General features: G+C 42.3%; 1 protein-coding gene across 1 annotated transcript in view; it reads left to right on the forward strand.

Annotated features, from left to right (window-relative positions):
- The window catches only part of pex7 (peroxisomal biogenesis factor 7), a 36,777-nt gene extending 15,732 nt beyond the window's left edge, over positions 1-21,045 (forward strand). Inside the window, exons 9-11 of the mRNA XM_079180145.1 lie at positions 372-427; positions 10,399-10,498; positions 20,028-21,045. Coding sequence (XP_079036271.1) covers positions 372-427; positions 10,399-10,498; positions 20,028-20,111 — 240 coding nt within the window. The 3' untranslated portion in view covers positions 20,112-21,045. The remainder of the gene's footprint in view (positions 1-371; positions 428-10,398; positions 10,499-20,027) is intronic.
- The last annotated feature ends 3,775 nt before the right edge of the window (positions 21,046-24,820 follow it).

Consider the following 24,820-nt stretch of genomic DNA (forward strand, 5'->3'; position numbering starts at 1 on the left):
GTTCTCACCGTGTTCTCACCGCGTTCTCACAGTGTTCTCACCGTGTTCTCACCGTATTCTCACCGTGTTCTCAAGAATTCCCAAGCAACAAAAACACATAAATATAGTCGGAGTAACCTTTACATTAGTAATCGTACGAATCGTTCTTACTTGCATTAATGCATCAATAATTAATAATCCAATGTTATATGATATACAATAAACTGTAAGTAGGTTCTCCTGGTAATACTTGTGTACATGTGTTTTATGTGGCAGTATTTGTACATGATCTGAATACTTGCTATAATAAGACCAGTGACCCAACGTTTAACCGAATCAAACGAACAGATAAAGATGGTTGATGGTAATATTTCCTATTTCTCTTCCTGCAGTTTTCTCCGTTCAGTCAGACGATGTTGGCGTCCTGCTCGTACGACTTCTCCGTCAGGTGAGATGATCTCTTATTGCTTTCTTTCTCTGTGGTCGTCTTTACCTTTCATATCTTTCTGTCCTGATCATGAAGCTCTTTGTGAACGTACAGTTCTTTAAATAAAGTTTATTGTGAAAACACCAGAAGCAAAGAGACAAAATGTCTTTAAAGTATTCGTATATATAGTATGTTTAACATGAATGATCTCTGGAGATGAACAGATGAACAATCTATCACCAATAATAATTTAGCAGAATTAACACAGAATTGCCTCTTTTTAACTCATTGAAAGCAACATGTGGAACCTGAACATGGTTGATGTCGCCGTCTTGTTTCTTTTGCAAAATTGCAACCAGAGGTGACTGGAGAGGGCGGAGCTAATCTCAACCGAATGCTGAATCAGAGATTTTTGGGCGACCAACGTGTTAAAGTTAACTTTGATGAAGTGAAAACACACTTCACCGCCCCTAAAGCATCCCCTGCTTTATGGTCTGTGTGACTCTAAATGGACCATCATTTACTAAATGAACATCATGCTGTATTGAAGAAGACTTGAAACTAGAGATTGAGACCATAAACTCATGTTTACAATGTTTACTGAGGTAATAAATCAAGAGAGAAGTAGAGTCATTTTCTCATAGACTTCTATAGACCAGAGGAGTCGCCCCCTGGTGGACATTAGAGAGAATGCAGGTCGGCTTCACCTCCCAGATGCAGGGGTTGCATCTTGGATCAAAATAGACACATTTGACTACTTGAAAGCAACTTTATTCTGGAGGTTGAACGGCTGCAGCAGCAGCAGAGGATGTGGTTTCCAGCACGGAGTCGTGTTTCTGCTTACGCTCCTTTTCTTTCAATCACCGGCCTCTCGGCTGAGCGGCGTCAGCTGAGAAGCGGTGATGAGGAAGGACACGGAGACGACGTGTGATAAAGTGAACCGGTGTGTGAGATGGAGACGAGATGAGCCGAGTTAATAACTTCTGTAATATCAAGCAGCACTTATGAGAACATGCTGCTGCATCGTCTCTCTGCAGCCTTTGAGTTAAACACAACGTCTGTTCTGTCAAACGTCTCTTCACCGTCTGTGTCCGTCAGAGCTTTGATAGGTCAACACATGGACGGGTGGGAGTAGATGAGTGGTGAGTGATGAGTGGTGCTTTTCTCTGTTTTTCCATCTTTGTAAATTGAATATCTTCGGGTCGTTTTGCTCTTCGTTCAGACTTCCCCTTCGGCTCTGGGGAGACGTGACGAGCGTTCTTCTCTTCTTGACGGATCGATCGATGATTAGATCGATCAGACCTCGTATGAAGTGGGTTTGGCCTTCGAGAAGTGTTTTCCTGATCGGTAACGCTTCTCCTCGACATATTACTGTGTTATAAAATATAAATATACTTTGTGTGATGTGAACTATTACACTTCAGACTTTCTGTCTCATCTCTTTCCTTTTGAATTGTCGCCTCGATAATAAAACGAGAACAGAAAGCTCTAAAATGACTCTCCAGAGATATTAGAGGGATAATTATCATAAACATTAAATTAAACTGTTCACACGTCGACTTACGTCCCAACTCAAGCGATCACAAACTCACTTTTCACCGTTCGTTCTCTCTCTCTCTCTCTCTCTCTCTCTTTCTTTTTTCATTCTTATTTGATGAATGTCTCTAAATTAACTCAACCTTCTGCTGCAGCGGATGGAGGGAAAGATGGAGGGATGAACAGTGGCGAGTTAAAGGAGGAGCGATGCTGAAATAAACGTCAGGTGTTGGATTCTTTAAACGATGGAGAGAGGGAGGGGGGAGGGTTAGAGAGGGAGGGGGAGGGAGGGAGGCAGTAAAGTGCCGAAGGGAAAGAAGGGAGGCTTAAAGATAAACGTGGGGAGAGCTGGCTCTGTGCCAAACCTTGTGTTTTATTGATCCACGCTTTCATTGGCTCAAATACTCTATGCTGAGTACTGGTTTCCTTACACACACACACACACACACACACACACACACACACACACACACACACACACACACACACACACACACACACACACACACACACACACACACACACACACACACACACACACACCGAGAGCTTGTCAGGTAAGAAAACAGCTTCTTCTGCAGTAATAAAGCTCAGAAACAAATGAAAAAGTAAGAAGAAGAAGAAGCCCGGAGGCTGCAAACTAAATAAAATAAAAAAGGATCGCTGGCAATAAAACGCTCAGAAGTAACTCGTGACGGTTCAATGTTTTCAGGGAACGGGGCTCATAGTCTCATGTTTCAGCCTCTTTGAGCTCATCGGCTGCTTCGGTCTCTTTCCAGCAGCTGATGAACTCGTCGGTGGAAACAGTGGAGCTTTTAGCAGCTAAAGGCACAAACGTTGTTGGTGGAGGAGACCAAAGCTGGAGCTGAAACAGAGAGAACGTTGGACTGTGATCCTCAGACTCAGAGGGACGATCACGTTCTCTGTCTACACTTTAAAAGACGTTCAGTGTCACAGCTGCCTCGAAGCTCAACGTTAACGTGGAACAGAAAATATTTTCTGATGAAACAATCTCGGTTTTTCAATAATCTTTCCTGCGTTACACTAGAGAACCTCCGTGTATCTGTAATTGAATCTTCTCCGTTATTAACCGGGCTTCTGTCCTCAATCATTACTGCAGCGATAACACGGAGTCAGTAGGTTTACTCCTCCTGATGGTATCTGAATAAAGCATTCAGAGCGGGACGGGGGCGGAGCTACAAATGAGTGTGTGTGTGTGTGTGTGTGAACCCTCAGCATCGATCAGCACTGACTGCAGGAAGCTCTAATCACCTCGTTAACAGGAAACCTCGTTAGCACGAGTCTCTTCTTCATCTGCTCATCAGCAGCTTCTCTCAACTTTGTAACTTGTGTTTAAATGTGATGATATAAAGTGTAGTGTGTATCTATGTTATACTATAGTGAGCATACACTGTGACTGTTTTAATAATGTTTTACTTGGTAACTCTTGGTTAGGATTTCATTCACGTCACAAAAACATCAATAAACGATCAATGATGACAGAAATAGTTTGAGAGTCTACAGCCAGCAGCTGGCTAACTTAGCTTAGCATAAACACTGGAAACAGAGGGAAACAGCTAGCCTCCAACCCGCACCCTTCATGCTCACTAAATAAGAAACGACAAAGTGTAAAAACGTATATTTGCCTTTTTTAAAGGGGTTTTTGAATCAGTGAGCTTTAGAGGAGCTGGTTGGTGGATTTTGTTAACTTTGGACAGAGCCAGTCTCACTAATTCCAGTTTCTACACCAAGCTAAGCTAAGTTATGCTAAGCTAAGCTAACCGTCTCCTGGCTGTAGCTTCATATTTACTGTAGACACGAGAGCGGTGATCAATCCTCTCATCTAACTCTTTGAATAATCTCCCAAAAATGATCTTTATTCTTCAACTCTGAGCTCCGTCACATCCACCTGATGGTGTATTCAGCTCGTTAAACTCACACACACACACACACACACACACACACACACACACACACACACACACACACACACACACACACACACACACACACACACACACACACACACACACACACACACACACCTGCCTTCCTGTGTGTTCATCACATCCACCTGCACACACAAAGACCTCGACGTGAATGCACATGCAGCACCAGTCATATGCAAATACATCTGAGCACACACACTCCTCTACGTACTCACGGTGACTCAGCGAGTTACATTCATCGTTTCCTCTCAACCCCCTCGAGTTCTGTCTTCTGCTTTCTGATTAATCGATGTTCCTCAAACCTCTGGGATGTTTGGTGTTAAAGGCCAGTTTAGCTGCATTATAATCTAGAAACTCACATTTAATTAGCTGCTACGTTTCATACAAAGACAGACCGTGAAACAGGAACATGTTAGTTCACAGAACAAAATAAAAGATCACGCTCCTCGGCTCCTCGGCTCCTCCGGCTCCTCCGGCTCCTCCAGCTCCTCCAGCTCCTCCAGCTCCTCCAGCTCCTCGGCTCCTCGGCTCCTCGGCTCCTCGGTTCCTCGGCTCCTCGGCTCCTCGGCTCCTCCGGCTCCTCGGCTCCTCGGCTCCTCGGCTCCTCCGGCTCCTCGGCTCCTCGGCTCCTCGGCTCCTCGGCTCCTCCGGCTCCTCGGCTCCTCGGCTCCTCGGCTGCACCATCTAAATGAATTCCACTAATATCTAAGTTCTGTTCAGATATTCTTGGTCCTCAGAGGATGAAATCCTGTAACGTTGGTGATCTTCTGACTTTTCATGTCGTGCCAGCAGCAACGCCAACTTCCTGTTTTTCCAATACTTCAGTTTACGACCAATGATCTCGTGTTGAGCGCTAATTAGACAAATATTGCACCTGTTAGTCATCAGTAATGCGTACATACGACACAAAAGATTTCACATGTTTCACATGACGATGAATAATACCGTACATGTCACACTCTTTGTTTGGAAGCGTTGATTCTGTGGTCTTTGTCGTGAGGTCGTGTTCTCCGCTCGTAGCGTCTCCTGTTTGCTTTAGATAACGTGTTCTCTGCTCTGTGTGTTCGTGGGAACATTCATTTCCCGTCTGACGTGAAAGCATCAAAGACTGGAACTCTCGGGAGGATCGGATCTCTCTCTTTGCTCTTCTCTTCGTGGTCACTTCTTGTGTCTGAAATGTTTCGGCGCTCCGCTGTGAGTTAATGAGTAACAGTGAGACACACAACGCTGACGGGTGAATGGAGGTGAATGGATCCACCGACTGAAATACAATAGAAGCTAAATAATTACCCACCGAGGAAACCGGAGACGGCGTCGGCCTCGTGTCTGTAAACACGTGTTTGACTCACTGGGACGGTCGTCTGCTCTCAAACACACGGACGTCATCTAAACCTCCGTACGGTTCATGTGTTTCCACTGAAACCATCTGAAAATGTACTTGATTTGGACGATCTTCATGTTCCTGATCACGGCCCTGATCCCACTCCGAGTCCTTTGAGATTAGAGTATCTGGCAATACTGATCTGATATTTATGTTTACACAGCAAGCAGAAGATATGAAATGCTGATTAGATATCCGGCTCATTGAAGCCTTCTAAACGTGACACCTTATCCTTCACAAGCTACAAATACTGAAGGTCCTGGTTCAAAACCTGAAAACTCCTGAAATTGAGGTGATGTGATCAGCTGAGGGAAGATGTTTCACTTCGTTAGATGTGTTGGTTTGTATTCAACTACCGATCGGAGGCTCTTCCGTCACAAAAACCCGTTTCCATTCCCAACCCGTCAAAGACGCTTCGCGAGGACACGTTGGCTTTCGCCAACAAAAGTACTTGGTTTGAGTTCAAATAAGTTTCTTACAAACCTAAGTTAAGTATGTTCCATAACATAACTAACAATCAGCGCTGGATCAGGCAGCTCTCATCCAGCGCTTTAGCTATTCCTAAAGAAATGATGCGCCGTCATTTATAGGTATCACACAAAATAATTTAGTATGTTTTCCCCGTAAGCATGAACGAGGAAGTCTAAAGACGGCAATCCAACAAACGGGAATCCTTCACAGCTGTTGGTTCCTCGTGTATACCGAGGAGTCCGTACTTCAGTAACGCCGCTGAACCCAAACAGCGATTGTTACTTCTACGTCGTTCTGTTGCCTAACCCTCACTAAGTTGTTTCCTGCGAAGACGTACGTTTATTTTGGAAAGACTCATTTAACGAGCAGAACTTGACAAGTGTTCCTGGACCTTCACAGGAAAACGTACAAAAAATGAGGAGTAACGTTTTGTCAGATATACCTGTAATATGAACCGTTGTGTGAGGATACGTTGGTTTATCCGTCTGACTCTAGCTCCTCCCTCTGCTGACTGTAATGACGCGGATGTGTTCACGTTATAGCTGCTTGAAAGCCTGGTGCTCATGTTAAAGGGGGAATCGTGCGTTGGAGTCCGGCACTGAGGATTGTTCCAAAACGTCGGTATTTGACGCCGGTCTGCTCACTAATTGTCTTCCGTTGGCATGAAGTACGGAAAAGACGGGATCTGATTTCATCTGGCCTTATTTGACCCGGACATGCCGGGTCGGCTCTGATATTGGTCCTTAGATCCTCGGATTCTTCGAGCCGACGGTACCGTGATCAGCTCGGGACGTCTCTACGAATCAATGGATGGAGTGCACCCCCCCCCGTTGCAGGATAGTTACCATGGTAGTAAATGAAAGAAGCTGAAGGAGGTCTAAGGATCCAAATGTTGCATTTCTCAATAAAGTGCATTGCAGTGAAGAAACCTTCTCTTATCTGGCCCCGGGTGCTAAATTCTTCTTCTGCTGCTGCTTTGTTCCACAATGTTGAGATCCAAAAAGCCGACTCATTACGGTCTGCAGTAAATCATTGTTGTTGCTCGTTTTATGAGGCCAATGGAGGCTATAGTGGCTCTGAGCTGCATGATTATTACTCCTGATCGTAATGCACTGGATGGGAGCGCTGTGACAGAAATGCATTCATTCCACTAAAGATTTTTCATTGCAGCTGCTCTTCATTACGTATCGCTCCGCACTACGGGTGATGAATGTGTTGGTCTTTCACGTCCTGCATTCACTGAGGATGCATTGTGCAGATATTTAGGATTACGTAGAATAGAGAACTAACTAAACACACGTCTTCATCGGCACACTGTGGTCTGTTTTCTCTTTCTTCGAGCTGCAACTTCAATCACGTTGTGCATGATCGTCACAAACACACTGTGAGGCTTTAATGCAAATTACACTCCAAAGAAAACACAGTTATTGGAAGTGCTCTTTCAAAAACTAGTCTTTTACCCAGAAGGCCGTGTGAAACTAGAAGTCAACGTTGATTCATTTCTCACGTTTCTTCACTTATTTCAACCCAAACGACATCTTTTCTGAAACCCAAAAGTACTTTCATCGTCTCAACCTAACCAAGTAGTTCAGTTCTTATCTAAACAAAAGACTGAATCCATTTAATGAGCGGAAATTGACACGTGTTGCTGGCTTTTGATGGAAAAGGCACAAAAGTGTTTTGTAAGATATCAAACGAACTGTATCAGGATACGTTGAACACTAATGCAAAACATGCAAGTTCGTCCTGAGTTGATACCAACATGCTCAGGACCTCTGAAGCTCTGCACTGTCAGACGAGGCTAAACTTCCATCAACTCAAGAAGACATTAAACCTCTTGTACGTTTCTGAAACGGCCCGATAATCACGGCCACGTTCTCCAGGAGTCGTCTGTGGACGTAGACGTCGTTCCCGTCGCTACAGTTCAGTCGTGTTGATGCTAAAAGACTTCTCGGGATGCGAGACTGTAATGGCAGTTTTCTTTCGCCCCGTCTTGCAGTGTGGCCGTGTGGAAGAAGTAGAAACTTTAAACGGGATCGACAGCATGTTAAATAGTTCATCTGAAGGACGCTGGTCAGTGTTTTTTGGCAGCGATGTTCTGCGTTCATTTCTTTCTCTTTGCACTTTGTCTTTTCATGTTTAATATAAAGCGCTTTGAATTGCCTTGATGCTGAAACGTGCTTCATCAGAGACAGACTGAGTGAGAGGAAGAGAAGGAAGAGAAGGTGGCGAAAAGAAAGAGACTTTGGAGGAGTTTTTGTCTTTTTAACTACAGTTAAGTCTCATCTTGTTTCGTCAAAGATATTATATATGGTTATGGTATGTCGACGCCGTCTCATCTTCGTCCTGGAAAGCTTGGGGATCGGTGAGGAACATCTGGCGTCATAGATTTCATGAAGGAAATCAACACCGACTCCCTGAAGCTCAGCTTTACTTTGGCTTTTTTTTAGCATGTTGGCTCATGTTTTAGGAATAATTTCACAACAGCGTGTTAGATGAAGTTTGACTCACTATCACTTTAAGAAGACCGTCTACACGTCGAGAAGAAAGTCCGTAAAAACAACGACCGATAAACGAGACGGTCAGATTTCGACTCGCTGCCTCTTCAACCCACAAACAACAACATGAACGAGTGGAAGTTCAAAAGTTAAAGTCCACTTCCCAGCTTTTACCTGAGCTTTTGACTTCATCTCACAGTCTTCTTCAGCGGATGCTGTTAGTTCACTGATTGAAGTTTGAACGTTCTTTGTCCCTCGACTGTCGACCGAATGAAGGATTTAATGATTATTGTATAAAAGAAGCAGGATTTGTCGTGTAGTTTTACCACATTCTCCAGAACAGCCGCTGAGGTTTTTCCAGATTGCAAAACGCGAACAAAGACCAGCGACAGCCCGACAGCAGTAAGTGTTCAGTGGTCAGAGTGACATCACAGCTGTCGATCACCTGACGTACGGCCGAGCTGAGCGAGAGAAGAGAGGAAGGCCTCTTGAGTCCCGTCACTGTTCTTTTCTCACGTGCAACAACCGGGCATCTCCGCGGTGGGGATGAAGTGTAATCGTGTCAAAGTGCTGCTGCAGCCCGACGGCGCCTCACGACCGCGTCTTCAAACGTCCCGAGAGGAAAAGTTTCTTTATTCAACAGTGAAGTGAGATTTACTTTGGTGCCAAAGTCCAGAAACAAACTCACTCTGCTCATTAGGAATGAGCGTAAACCAGTCTGTACTGCAGCAGTTTACACACACACACACACACACACACACACACACACACACACACACACACACACACACACACGATGCTGTACATACACACAAAGTGAGTGTGAGCAGTGATTTACACTAACAACTCACTCAATATATAATATCTCTCAATACCTGACTCTCCCCAGACACCCATCACTCATCCTGAGTGTGTGTGTGTGTGTGTGTGTGTGTGTGTGCGTGTGTGTGTGTGTGTGTGTGTGTGTGTTGCAGCTCCACTATTAATATGGGCCTAATGGAGCCCAATGGGAGCTGCAGTGTTCCCTCTGAAAATGATTTAATTACATTTGCAAAGTGGATGAGTCTGGAGGGAGGGTTTGCTGCGTCAGGGCTTTTGGCGGACACACACACACACACACACACACACACACACACACACACACACACACACACACACACACACACACACACACACACACACACCACCCTGTCAAGACCAGGAAGGGACGTGGTCTTTCAATTAGTCTGATTGTCCGAATGCGGCCTGACGTCTGGAGGCAGTGTTTTATTGGCTCTCTTTCTCTCCTTCCTCTCTTCCTTCTTTCTCGTCTTTATTTATTTCTAAATCTCACTCTCTAGATTGCTTTCTTTTCTTTATATCTGTTCAACCCTTCCTCTCTCTCATGCATAGCTGTGTGTAGGATTTGTGATCGTGCACAGTGAAGTGTTATGATTTCAGACTTCACACACATCTGCTTTATTATTTATATTACAATAACACTAAACCTGTAAGTGAGAGGCTGCACTGTTCATTGCTCCAACATATGAACAGTATTGGACATAATGATTTCATGTTTCACAGCTGTGAGCCTTGAGATGAGGCTCATGGTTCGTCCTCTAGAAGCAGGAATGTGCTCTGGAAATGTCATTTCAGTCTGAATCCTCTTATTATGAAATAAGTTTGATGTAAATGTGCTTGTAGTTTGGCAGCTTTGTCTTCAGAATAGTGTCCCCAAAAATATTCCAAAATGAGAAGCTGTCATCCTCCGGGGAGCAAAAACAAGGATTCAGGACATCATATCAGAGGCTACAGGTTCACCAGGATCAAGAAGCTTAATCCTCTGGGGACCAAGAATATGAGAAGCCGGTTTAATAGAAATCCAGCCGTCAGACTCGTGCTTCAAACAAAAAGCCCAAAAGTTACCGGAATCTTGAGAATGAAATATACATGGAGGTATCTTCCTCAAGGCAACATGTTGATGTAACGTACATTCACAGTTGTCTTTGTTTCATAATTGTTCTTGTTTGGTCTGTTTGAATGTGAAATTATCTGAGAAAATGCAGAATTTCCATGAATTTAAATGGAACGTTTTCTGCTCAAAGAGTCATTTTAACACTTCGCTTTGACGTTACGAGGATAAACGAGAGTCGTGTGTCTGTGTTTGTGTTTGTGCAGGTTCTGGGACTACAGCAGGAGTCAGCCTCTCCTGGAGACCGTGGAACATCACTCAGAGTTTGTGTGTGGACTTGACTTTAACCTGCATATCCCCAACCAGGTAACACACACACACACACACACACACACACACACACACGGTAAAGACGTGGCTCTCTTAGCTGTAACCTGTGAGTTGTGTTGTTGGAGCTCCTGGTTTGGTTTCCAGCAGCAGACGTCTGTAGATCGGTGTCTCTGGGACGATGTTTGTTGTACTGAGACAACCTTAAAGGAAAGAGTCTTGACCTTGTTCTTGACCTGGATAAGCAATGGACAATGTATGGATGTGTGGTTTAGAAGGACATTTTGAAAATCCACCAATTACTTTCTGTTTTTTTCATCTGCAATGAGCATAACCAGCATAACCAATGAAGTTATCTGATTACGTCTGATTTGGGTCATTTACATTTTCCCAAAATGTTTTCCAGATTTCCTCTTCCTCCCTTTACTCCGCCATTCGTCTTCCTGTGGAGTGTGTGGGTGACCACATCCTGGTTTTCTATCCGTGTGTGTGTGTGTGTGTGTTTGCTGTAGTTCTTGAAATGGGGCCCATCCATCAATGTGTCGGCACACGAGCAGGCCGGGGTTAACCCACGGTAACGGGGAGCTGTGTGTTCCAGTGTGTCGGGTAAAGAGGCGCTGAGTTGAACAGGCCACTCGTGTCTAATTCAGTTTTCCAGTTGAATAAACTGGATCAGTGCGTGGGGACCGGTGACAACAATCATAATGGGAAGGAGGTTGTGATTTGGGGAATGAGTGTTGAAATTAGCTGCAGTTGTTTGCAGACTTTTGTGCTCAAAGTGGTTGAAGGAAAACATTTTAGTGTTGCTGTAGTTTCATCTGACCTCATCCCCTAAGAGCAGCTTTGCATGTTTTAGCCCATTAACTGCAAATGGTGCATACACCACTGCTCACCGTTTCCCAGAGCGTACCATTAGTTTTGAGATTAATTTCTTACCTTCAGGGTAGCCGTTGGATTCATTTCGGTAACGCTTTGGAAAATCGGCTTGTAGAGCCAGGTTTGAAAACTCTCCCGTGATGTGAGTCGACTGCCAAAACCAAAACCTTTTTAATGGAAGAAACAACCAAATTCCATTTGAAATCCTTCATCAAACACCAAAGTTTTGGTCAACAAGACATGTTGTCTTGATGGTGATGCACAAAAAGTTTCAGCTCACAACAATGATAAGAAATCAGCTGCTGGGCTCAAACGTCAGATTTGATGGCATATGCTACACAAAGTGTTGCTACACAACTTGTTTATTTGATCACCACTCATAAACGGACATCACGCTACTTTAAATGGTTACAAGCCAGATCGTTGTGGAATCACCGTTCTAGTCGAGGAGCTAAAACTTGTAAAATCACTGAGGTGATCCTTTCAATTTTAGTTTAGTCTTTAACGCTTTTTTACCTCGGACAAAATAAAACACTGCAACTTCAGTCCTCAAGAAATGTAGGAAACATGGAACTGTCCGCGGTGCTGAAGCTGCGGTTCTAGCACTGCGGTTCTAGCACTGTGGTTCTAGCACTGTTCTAGAGCCATTGAGCTCTATTAAAACACACCAATGAGCCTCGCTGTAGTGAACACGCTGTCGTTTATTCTAGCGCACCAAATGTGGATTAATCCGCCGCTGAAAATAGCCCCCGACAATTTAAACTATTTGTGTTTCTAAAGAGTTACGTCTTCAGTTGGAACCGATGGGCTGAGAGTCACAGACAGGAAGTCAAAAGGTATTGATAGACGGACGAACACGTCGTTGGTTTTGGTCTTCTCGTGAATAGAACCAGACCTGTTTTTGTTTTGCTGCAGCGTTGCCATCGCACGAACCTTCCTGCCTCCACTTTGCACTTCCACGACACAGCTTCATGTCTTCAACATGCACCTTTTTATCAAGAGTTTTCACACAGAACTAATAATAGCTCGCTGGAAAATCAGAGTCAGGACTTTTGTCCAGAGCACAGACGACGACGAGGTGGAAGTGCGTACGTGATAAACGGGTTGAACCAACAACGTCGCCGTAAACCAATCAGAGGGATCAGTTCCCCTTTTCACTCTGACGGGCTGCGCGTACGTGTTTGTGTCTATAAGAGAGATTCAGTAATGAGCTGTATTGTCCTCATTGTCAATGTTTGACAATGTGTGTGTGTGTGTGTTGGGGGGGGGGGGTAGAGGCAACAACAGTAATGAGATGTATTGTTAGTTATGCTGTTATCAGACATGTCATTAGAGAGAAACAGCCAGTAGAATAACACACACAGTGTTGAGGACACTTATACTGACCTCACACACCACAGCTCCTCTATTTCCAGTGTTTGTGTTCACGCTTTGTGCCTCGGCTCACCTTCTCCGTCTCCGTCTCTATCGGGATGACAAACACAGGACTGTCACCCAGGAGACCGCTGTTCATGTGAAACCAAAGCCTTGACTTCACGCTTCTCACATCATGTTGTGCAAGAACATTGGGAAGAGCAGTTCTTTTTACGTTACGCTGCTTTGTTACGCTGTTTTACGGTCACGATGTTTCGTCACGATGTTTCTTCACGATGTTTCGTCACGATGTTTTACGGTCACGATGTTTCGTCACGATGTTTTACGGTCACGATGTTTCGTCACGATGTTTTACGGTCACGATGTTTCGTTTTGTTATGTTACTATTTCAACACAAACCATGATTTTTTTTTACCACCATAACTAAATAGTTTTGTTGCCTAAACTTAACCAATCGTTTCACGTTAACCATGAGGCATTGTGCGTTTCGGGCAAGCGTGATACAAAGCTGATATAAAACGTACTGATGAAATGTACTTTTGATTCAGAAACGTAGACATTCAACACGTCCGTGGTTGCCAACAATTTTTCTGGCGACTGGGTTGAAAACAATACAACTGCATAGAAATGATAACACAGTTTAACATTAAATTAAAAAACAATGAAGTCACAAACTAGTGCAAAGAAACCCACTAAATCAGAGAGAGAGAGCTCTGGACCAGTGATACTTCTAGTGCTAATGATTCAGTGTTCAACAACAGACAAATGAAACCATAATGTGTATTTATTCATTTATAGGGAGATTTAAACTATTACAATACTATATATAGATGTAAATATACTATGTTGCTGTGTTTTTACAGTACACGTGTGCGCTTGTGTCTGTATTGGATGTTCTATATATTAATATACAGATGTGTAGATCCTACATTGACAGTTAAGTGTTTGTACATTGATTGAACTCCACATCTGGTCCTTATTTGTGTAAAGTCACAGTGCAGTTACTCTCCAGTTCATGGTGTGTGTGTGTGTGTGTGTGTGTGTGAGACATTGACAGCTGTGATCTACTGGTCCTTCCACATCATTGTGATTAGCTGAGTCAGCTCTTTTTTCCCCATGTGGGTGGTTACATGTGCAAGTGCGTCGATGTGCATTTGTGTCTTTTCATCCTCATGAAGACAAATGTTGACTTTGAAATCTTCTGTGCAGGAGAACGCATCTTCTTACCTAAACCAAGAATATTTAAAAACCATTTGTCAAGTTAAATGGACCAAAAACAGGGTCGACGTCGCTCCTTTGATGTTCGGACAGAACGATGAAGACAATTCTGAGTCAGCCTTAGTGATGAGAACTCTAATGTGAGTTTAAAGCGACAGAGTTTTCCTGCTTTGATACATTGTTTTACTTTTGTATTTCTTTGTCAAACGCCAACATTGCCATCAAGAAGCATTCAACAGTGAGTCACTCAGCAGTCTTTGATCAGCGGCTGATGAATAAGCTGCTGCTCGTATCATACAGAGTCAGTCATTGTGTTTTTGTAACGGCCACAGTTTCATTAAAATACACCAAAGCATCATCGGCGTATGTGTTTATAGCCGGTGGTGTTCGGTGAAAACTCAGCAACGCTGCATCATCCGTCCCACTGTGAGATACCAAACTCCTCTTCTATGTGTTTGGGTTTCTTCCTCTGATCACCTCTCTCTTCCTCTCATCACTTCTTCCTCTCATCACTTCTTCCTCTCATCACTTCTTCCTCTCATCACTTCTTCCTCTCATCACTTCTTCCTCTCATCACTTCTTCCTCTCATCACTTCTTCCTCTCATCACTTCTTCCTCTCATCACTTCTTCCTCTCATCACTTCTTCCTCTCATCACTTCTTCCTCTCCATCACTTCTTCCTCTCCATCACTTCTTCCTCTCCATCACTTCTTCCTCTCATCACTTCTTCCTCTCCATCACTTTCTCTTTTCGTTCCTCTCACACACTCCCTCACTGGTTGTGGTCTCCGGTCTTATCCGGGCGCAACACACAAGTGTGTCTGATGGATCACCTTCCTCACGGCACTGCAGGCCAAACCACACACACACACACACACACACACACACACACACACACACACACACACACACACACACACACACACACACTTACACACACACAGACATACAAGACCTTTGTCTGTGTGTGTGTGTGTGTGTGTGTGTGTGTTACGATGAGGTGATAGATCATACAGGAATGCAGGACGACAACCATTCACCGGTCTGTATGTTGGTTATTTTATGGAAATAACTGGTTTAACTGCAGCAGTTACAGAGCAGACACATGGTGTATCTGTGGTACAGTACTACTGCAATGGCTGTATACAGTAGTAGTATTTGTGGTAGTAATACAGAAGCATAAACACTCTTCTACAGCAATACTTTCTTACTTCCCTTCTAATGATTTGATGATTTGATTCATTTCTCACACAAAAATAAGATTTTTCTTCTTTAACCGTTTGTTGCATTTCTCTCTTCTTTCATTGTAAATTTAAAATCTTTGTGTTTTTGGACTTGTTGCTCAGACAACACAAGAGTGTTTAAGTTGTCACCTTGGACTTCGGTGTTTTAAAGGGTTTAGTTTGGATTCATCAAAGTCACAGAAACAGAAACAAAGTAACCGATGGAAGCAGCTGCAGAGCAGCAGCTCATTAAAGACAAAGAAGAACAGCATAAACATTGATCTACTATGTACAATATAAATATCTAAGAGTATATATATGAACATAGCATGTTGGCTCCTCCTGACTCTGGAGAAGAACCTGGTAAACTGTGAACCCCTGAGCATCACGACGGTCCCTTTGAACATCTGTTCAGGTCGTTCTGTCACTCACAGCGCCGTTACCATGACAATTCAACAGCGATAAGGAGAGCGCATTGTGACCGCTCCGCTTCCTCTGACTGTACATCACGACCACGAGCTTATTAGTGTTTTAATTATCCTTCCTTCATTCCTCTTTTCCTCCTTATTTGAAGTAAAAACACTGAAGAAGAAGTTGAATATTAGCCAGACTTTGAACTGTCTTGCTTTTATATTCCCCTTGGTCTTGTGCTCTATAGCGCTGCTCCTCCTCCTCCTCCTCCTCCTCCTCCTCCTCCTCCCCTCATCAGCCATCTCCTCATTTCTCTCTTTCTTTGTGCTTTGCTGCAGTCTTGGCCGGCGTGTGTGCCTTTCCATTACGGCGAGGCTGTTAAAGTTAATTAAAGAAGGGCATTCCTCTCCTCAGCGGCTGACTCACCGAGCGACTGCTTTGCTTACTCATGCCCCCCCGAAGAAAAGGCCACTCGCTCGTTCAAAGATCTCCATCAGCAGCAGGAATAAGTTAGCAGGATGGAGAGCTGGTGTTTGGGATGGAGGCTCTACTGTGATGGTGACGTAAAGCTAGAGAGCCAACAATCTCTCCGACAGAAACCTGATAAACCAGATTAATGTTACAATCAGTCGCTACATATTACAGACTTGTTGTGCAGCTGAAAGCCCAGATCAGCGGCTAACACAAAGAGCCGTGCAGCCATCATGGGAGTCTTTGATGAAACTATCATCGGACAGGCCCCCCCCGGTCCACCACAGCCCTGAATGACGAGCTAGCCAGAGCCTGACCGTAACACCGACTAACTGAGCACGTGTACTTTCTATGATGATTCCATGTTGATGAGGCTGCTCTACTCTCACTCTACCGATCACGTTCACCATTACGATGACTACGGGTGTGTTGTACGATGGGCAGTGTGCTATTTATTTGTGGACCGGTGTCAGTGTAACCATAGACGATGTTCTTATCTTATCTTATAAACTCTCAATCAGCTCTCAGCCTCACATCAGTTCATTCAGCCTCATGGCTTTGCAGTCCGGTTTGGTGGCGCAGCAGAGGAGGAGGAGGAGGAGGAGGAGGAGGAGGAGGAGGAGGTTTGATGTTCGATGCGTTCACCACCCACGTGAACGAGCGCAGCTTCTTCTGTTCTCGCCGCTGCTGCTGCAGTTTGACCTTTTCATACTTGTGCAGCTCGCCGCTATGTGACTCTGGTCAAATACAGACAAACTAGTCCGACTGTGACGCCCTGCAGACGTCAGACGAGTCAGTTTGTTCACTATTTACCTGCATAGTGTCCTTTCAAAATAAAGTAGAAGGTTTGTGTTTAAATGTGTGTGTTTGTGAGACCACTGAAAGGGTTCGGAGGCCTTTTATATTTGTTCTGATATGCTACGTGTTGGTCTGGACTACACATGATCTCTGCACATCTGTATGTGACGTTAATGTCTGTGGATGGCTTCAGGTCGCTCTTAAACTCATGTGATTATGTGCACTTTCTAGGACAATGTTGCTCCTGCTTGAATTGTGTTCTGTATTTATTATTAGTTTTTGATATTAATAGATACATATTTCATTTCTCTGTTTTGTTTTGTCTTTGCTTCTGTGTTCTATATACTCTTGATGAGGTTTGTCTTGTGTGCTGCTGTACGTACAGCAGGCTGTTGTTCTATTCGTTGTGCTTTTGTTAGGAGCTGCATAGATTCTACTTCCACACTTTGAAATCCCCTTTTTAGACTGAGACGACCTGTAGAACTCTCATTAGCGACCACATTTCAAACCTTCTCCACATGTGGTTTGGATCCACATTTCAGGTTGTTTGTTTCATCCAAACTTTCTAAATATCGATCTGGATTCAATCTGTTCGCCGAGAGTCTGAATAACGAACTCGTCTTGTATTGAAGCAGAACAACCAGCTAAAATATCGGTTCATGAAAAGCAAAAAGCTGTTTATTAGAAACCTTTCCATATTTTACTCATGAAGAACATAATCCTGGCAGCATGCTTTTCCTTTAGATGTCTGACCACCGGTCACATGCAGACAAACAGCTGGTAGACAGATGTTTCTTTCTTTAATCTTTCAGATGTTTGGTCAACATTATTGACCTGCTGTGACACAGCTCATAGCGGTGGGTTAGTCCTTCTATAATTCACACAAATATGACGGGTGAAGTAGACTTTGACAGACTCTCAACAGGCCCCGTCTGTCACAGTGATGGATTGTAATTCATTTTGGCACAAACCCTGCTGACATGTTAATACATTTCCTCTGCATGAGCTTGTTTCTGATTGGCTGTGCTGCCTGCCAGCTTTTAGGACCTGAATACCCAAAATGCAACCTGTTAGGAAATAACTGCAGCAGAACGACAGAACATTTTTCCCTCACTCGTGTATTTATAGTCCCACACAAACGAAGCTTCCCCTTCGTTGTTTAATAACCAACACAAAGCCAGTTCCAACACCTCTGACGATAATAGATAACATTTGTAATTATATGAATAATAAAGTGGCTTTATGTTAAAAGTGAAGTGGAACCAGCGTTTTACTTTGAAAAGCCTCATCAACCGCTGTGTGTTCTGCAGCCAAGACAGATGACAGTAGGGTTAGTGTGTCATTCAGATGATAGCCACGTCCTCACAGAGGCATGTTGTTCAGATGATAGCCACGTCCCACTTGATTACAGAGAGAGGAGAGGGATGTCGGTCACAGCTGTATTTTTCTCTCCACTGCATCGTCTGAAACGTCTCAGTTTGGAGCGTAAAGAACTTCAGACGGCTTTTAACAGAAAGAAGAAATCAATTCTTAAACCTGAGAGCTCATGTTGGTTTTTATTGGTCTTGGCCTTGTGTTGCTTTATGAATAGCACTGCAACTAACAATTACTTTTATTGCAAATTAATCTGCAAAGTCTGCTTTTTTTTAATTAAATGACGGAAAATGGTGAAAATTGCTTGTTTTGCATCCGAAACCTTTAGGCTCTCATTTCCATCATAGTAAAAAAAGACTGTTGTCGAATATATTTCATAACATTTTTTGTAGATGAAATTAGCTGAGAGGTTTTGTATTGTTTTGAATATTTCGGTTCTGTTTAGTTTCTTTTCATTTTGCTCGTCCGCTCTCTAACATGTGTGTGTTGGGAGGATAAATACATGAAAAGACAAAGATTGTACCTGAACCAAACTTTCCTGATTTGTCTCTTTGTGTGTACTAATGCTTGTGGGGAACCATTATGTTCAGCAATTAGAGGTAAAATCATCAAAATTGAGCAAAAAGCTCAAAGACTATATGGACTGAATGTTCTCTTCTGTAAAGACCGGACCACTCGATGACGTAAATGTTGCAAAACATAAACGTCAAAAAAGGATAATTCAACAAAAATTGTACCAAATTGTTGCAGTTGAGCGACTCTGTGTCCTTTCTAAAATGAATCCCGTCCACAAGCTCTATAATCAGCTTGGCCTCATCCATTAAAGGAGTCTGCATCGTTTTGTCCTTGAGACAGGAAGTGTATATTAGTGGTGAATGATGACAGACAGGATGAACTAAGCTCAATGAGGGACGTCTATGTTGTTGAGAATCACAGACACAGTGTGTCCTGTACTCCTGGAAAGGCAGCAATGAAGAAACAAAAAGGAGGAAAGAAAAAGGACAGACGACAGATTTTACTCTTTAGAAGTAGAGACCAGCGGCCAGTCGGCCTCCTCTCTAAATGTCTTTGTCCCAGAACGGATAATGGGATGTAATTTAGGTGGGACACTTTGATGTAAGTGTGTGCCAGAGGAGACGCAGAGAGCCATCCTCCTTTAGTGTCCACGCTTCACCTGCAGCACCGAGACACTGAGATCTCAGAGCGGTCGAGGTTATTTCAGCTGGAAGCTCGAGTGTTGTTGCACTTTAAAAAAACAAGACTCTGGCTTTTTACCTCTCATTCAGTCCAAATGGTCTTTTAAAAAAAGTTTATTTAACTTATACAACTCAAGTGCACATATAGAAAAATAAGTAAAACTGAAATGGTGACAAACCAAAGCAAGTTTATGCCAAACGAAAAGGTGTACACTTAGTACACTTCCCCTTTTTATATTCATTACCATATCTGGACTGAGGAGGAGTGATTTAGAGACCTGTCAATCACTGTGTAGCCCCGCCCCTAAAGCATCCCCTGCTTTATGGTCTGTTTGACTCTAAATGGACCATCATTTACTAAATGAACATCATGCTGTATTGAAGAAGACTTGAAACTAGAGATTGAGACCATAAACTCATGTTTACAATGTTTACTGAGGTAATAAATCAAGAGAGAAGTAGAGTCATTTTCTCATAGACTTCTATACAACCAGAGGAGTCGCCCCCTGGTGGACACTAGAGAGAAGTAGAGTCATTTTCTCATAGACTTCTATAGGACCAGACTTCTTTTCAGACTCTTTGACCCCGCCTTGTTTCTAACGGTGTGTGTGTTGTGTGTTGGCTGCAGGTGGTGGACTGTTCCTGGGATGAGACGGTGAAGATCTACACACCTGCCTGTCTGTCTGTTGGATCACACGATACAGCACCGTAGAACACACACACACACACTATTACTTATGATTGACTTCCTGTCTACCCCTCTGGTGTGGATAAAGTAATTTACCCCACACAAAGACACTCATATATATTTGCTTTGAATTTCCAATATTTCTGAAATAATTAATTATACTGAGAAAAGAACATAAAGAAAGTGACGTTCACTGTGCTCGTATCAAAGTAACACCACAAAGAGTTTTCTTTACTTTTCCAATCAGTGAGTCACTTAATTTATTTAAAGTCTTTAAAGAGTTGTTATGGTAATTAATCGCAGCAGCTCACAAAACAGAAACTCTTCTGAGTTTTTACAAGCAGAGTCTGCATTGATTCTCATCATATTTTCTGATATTTAGCTGAATGCCTCCATATTTTATTTAATATTCAGCATCTATCCAGTTATATTCACTTTGGGACCCAATGATGTAACCTTTACCATAACTGCTACCTGCCTAACTACAGTGCTAACTCTCATTTCTGTCCTGATAATAACCCTGAACTTTAAACCTAATCTCAACCCTGAAATGAACAGCTCATCTTGTGTTGTCCCCAGATGGAGGTCCCCAGTTAAGAGTCCCCACAAAGGGATAAAAACACACATACACACACACACACACATCTTCAACAGCAGGCTTTGGGGAAAGTTCCACCGATATTGCACTTTGATTTTAGTTCCCATCCTGACTCAACTCTAAAACGTTTGATTGATTCTTGATGAGGGCGTCGTGTTGACTTTCCTGTGAATAAATTATGTAAATTAGGACGTTTTACATCCATAATATCCGTGTCATTATCCGTCTTCTTCCTTTATCGCTGATATTCTTGTTTTAAAATGTCAACTGTGACTGATTTCACCAGTGAAATGCCATCAGTGCTGATGACGGGTGTTCTCTGATGATGTGTATGTGATGTGCCTTCAATAAAGATGCAAATATCACATGAAGATGTTGATATTATCAAGAGAAACACTCATATTCATCTTATTATCTTATCTTAACTCACACCATGTTCATTCAGATGTTTGGTTTTCTTTTTAAAGACATTTTAATATTTTAAAATATTATTTGCAACACAATTCTTTCACTAAAAGAACATTCATTGATTATTGTTTCCAGTATAAATATTGATACTACAGTGTAGAAGTACTCTGTTACAAGTAAAAGTCCTGCATTCAAAATGTCAAAAGTATTAACATCAAAAATATACTTAAAGGACCAAAAGTTAAAGTGCTCATTGTGCAGAATACTATATATTATATTACTGAATTATAGTTATTGATACACGACTGTATGAGCATCACAGCTGGTAAAGGTGCAGCTGATATCAACTACTTTATATATTGATGAGTATCTTCAACCGTAATAATATTCATCATCATTCGTGTCTTTTAATAATATTAATCTTGCAAAGTAACTAAAACACATCATACAGTCAAAAGTACAATACTCTGAGGTGGAGTGGAGTAGAAGTCAAATGGAAATACTCAGGAAAAGTACAAATACCTCAAAAAGTACATTACTTCCACCACAACTGAAGCGTGCAGTCAGTGTGTCATAAAAGAGGCTTAAAAAGCTGAAACGTTGCTGATGATTTATCTCTTATTACACATAATAATGTGATCAATATTAAACATATTATTAGCTTTAAGAGATGTGATCAATATTAAACATTATTAGCTTTAAGAGATGTGAGGTGTTTCTATTATTGTGTCCACCCTTCCTCCAACAGCCCAGTTGTGCAACGAGGATCCTCTGGACTGTGCCAGGCGATGATGATGATGATGATGGTGTGTGTGTGTGTGTGTGTGTGTAGTACGGAGCTCCCCCACTCTTCCTTGCTGCAGCCAATCACAGCTCTCCATTCTGATGATGCGTGAAGGTTTCCTCTGCAGGGAAAACCCGGCTCACTCTGCCGGTAAGAACACACTGAGGACAGATACTCGTCACTCCTTCTCCTCCTCCTCTTTCTCGTTCTTTCTCTCCTCCATCTCTCTTCCTACTCCCTTCCTCTCCAGCTCTCCTCCTCCTCTTCCTCCTCTCCTCCTCTTCCTCTCCTTCTCGTCCTCTCCTCCTCTTCCTCCTTTCTTTCCTGTCGTTTTATCTTCTTTCTGTCACGATCTTCATCTACTCTCATCTTTCTTTTATCCGTTTTTTTCCTCTGTCTTTTTCCTGTCTCTCCTCCTTTCCTTTGCTCCTCCCTCTTTACTTTCTGTCTCTCCTCCTTTCCTTTGCTCCTCCCTCTTTACTTTCTGTCTCTCCTCCTTTCCTTTGCTCCTCCCTCTTTACTTTCTGTCCTTTTCTTCTCACTTTTTGTTTCTTTCCCGTTTCTTTCTCCTCCTTTCCTTTCCTGTCCTTTACTTCATCCTCATTTTCTTTTCTTTCCCTCTTTTTTATTACATCATCTTCCTTTTTCTCAGTCCTTTCCCTCCTCTCTGTTTCCTTCCTCTTTTCCTCTCTCCTTCCCTTTTTCTCTCCGTTCTTGTCCCATCCGTTTCCTCTCTTCTCGTTCTTCCTTTCTTCTTTAGACTTTCTTATTGTCCCTCTCTCTCTCATTCCTTTTCTTTTCATCTTTCTTATCCTCTTCATCACCTCCTCCTCCTCCTCCTCTCCCTCTTCTTCTTCTTCTGCATTAGTTAAACGTTCAGCGGTTTATTATTCCACAGAGGTCTGAGATGATGAAACGTTCCAGAAGGAGGAATGATGATCCTCTGGATTCACGGAATAAAAGCATTTTAGTCTTTTGAGGAATGAACTCAACAAAGGATTACGAGACAAACGTTGAGAATTTACATATTGATTGATGACAGTTGATGGAAACTGTCTGTTAGAGTTCGTAGTTCTTAGTTTAATCTAATTAGCAACACAGAGGGCAGCAATAATAATAATATATATATATATACACATATATATATATATATATATTCCCTGTGTTGCTAATTATCTCAGAATTTAAAAAACTGTAAAACCTGTAAAAGTCATTTTAATAAAGCTTTTTGTAAAATCTGAATTTTGAGATACTTTCATTGTTTCCTTCATTCGCACATTAAATGCTGTAAACATGATTTGATTTGATAACTATTCCCCGTTAACTATTTAATCACATGCAAATAAAAAAACAAGACTATTGGATTTATTTTAAGTTTAAAATTGTTAAAATGTTTGTTTTTTTAAGCTGTGGAATCGTTCACGTTCAGCAGGTGAGCCGACAGCAACACGTTCAAACGTTTTAATTACTGACGGCTGCGCTGCAGTTTGTGTGTCTTCTCATTCATTCACCATGATTATGTGCTACATATTAATTCAGAAATGCATATTGGAACGGGGGAATTACTCGGCCTAATCTACACCATAGTTTGTGGAATAATGGATGCATGCGTTTGTGTTTTCTCGGCCTCCGTCTTAATCTCCGTCTCCGTCCTCCTCCGAGTCTCCGGCGTGTTAATTGGGAAGCGAATGGTCGGAGCTCGATAAGGAGGATCTTCCTCCTTCCTCTGGAGCTGGAACCTGATTTTATGATGAAATATTTCAATTAAAACATGGTTCAAGTCATTTCCACGCCTGTTACACGTGACGTCTGCAGAGAGCAAAGCTGCTCTGTGAAGAAGAATCTCAATGCTGCAGCACAGTGAATGCACGCGATCACATTCATATTCTATTTGTGTCAACAGTTCAACTTCTCCGTGCATTAGAGTCCCAATGAAGCATTTAAAGCCGTCAGCTGGAGCAGATCGCTGTCTCAGTCCAGAGGTCACGTGATCACACCTGCATGGCTCCGGTGTGATCACGTGACCTTAATGACCAGTGGTGTGTCTGTGTGTGTGTGTGTGTGTGTGTGTGTGTAAATCATCGCACACTATTTCTTAACATATTTGATTTAATGTTGAGAATATTTAGTTCTCTCTTTACGCAGAAACAAACTTTGTGTCCAAATATTATAAAAACATATCATAATTAATTTGAATCATTCACATTCTCTGGTTCAGAGCAACGAGTTTTATAATATTGTAAAATAATTCTGATTGATCAAAACACGTGAAGACAAACTCTTTCTTCTCGTGTTGACTTCATGTTCTCGGCTGCTTCTACGCTTTAATACGTCTTTAATCTGATTCATTTCATCAGATTAATCCTTTTATCTGTCACACCAATAAAACAGATCTAAGGTGAACTAGATTGTACTGAGGAGAGAGAGAGAGAGAGAGAGAGAGAGAGAGAGAGAGAGAGAGAGAAAGAGAGAGAGAGAGAGAGACAGAAGTTCTTTTAAAGTTAAAGTGAATATTCTTTTCATTCGTTTGTGAAGTTGAAAGTCTGCAGTGTTTGTGTGCGTTAGTGACATCCTGATTATTTCAAGTTATTAAAATGCATTGATGATGTACTTTATGTATCTGAGCTGATTTTAATATCACAGGATTTAAATGTGAGTCAAAGGAAATAAAGTCTGTATTATGTAAATGTATTAAATGTTTGTCATTTGTTTAAAAGAAAATCTACTTTTTCTTCATTCACACAAGAAATGCTAGAAAAACATGATTTGATTAATAATTATTTGTTGATTAATATTCAATAATGTAAAAAGGAGAAAATAAGGGTGAAAGTAGAAAAATGCATTTATGTTTCTTAAGTTCTTCGTTGAAGCCGATGAGTTTTTAGTTGATTGATAACAGACAGCCCCCCCCCCCCCCCCCCCCTCTCGGGTACTGGCCAGGAG

The sequence above is a fragment of the Pholis gunnellus genome (assembly GCF_910591455.1).
Source record: "Pholis gunnellus genome assembly, chromosome: 19".
Lineage (NCBI taxonomy): Eukaryota > Metazoa > Chordata > Actinopteri > Perciformes > Pholidae > Pholis > Pholis gunnellus.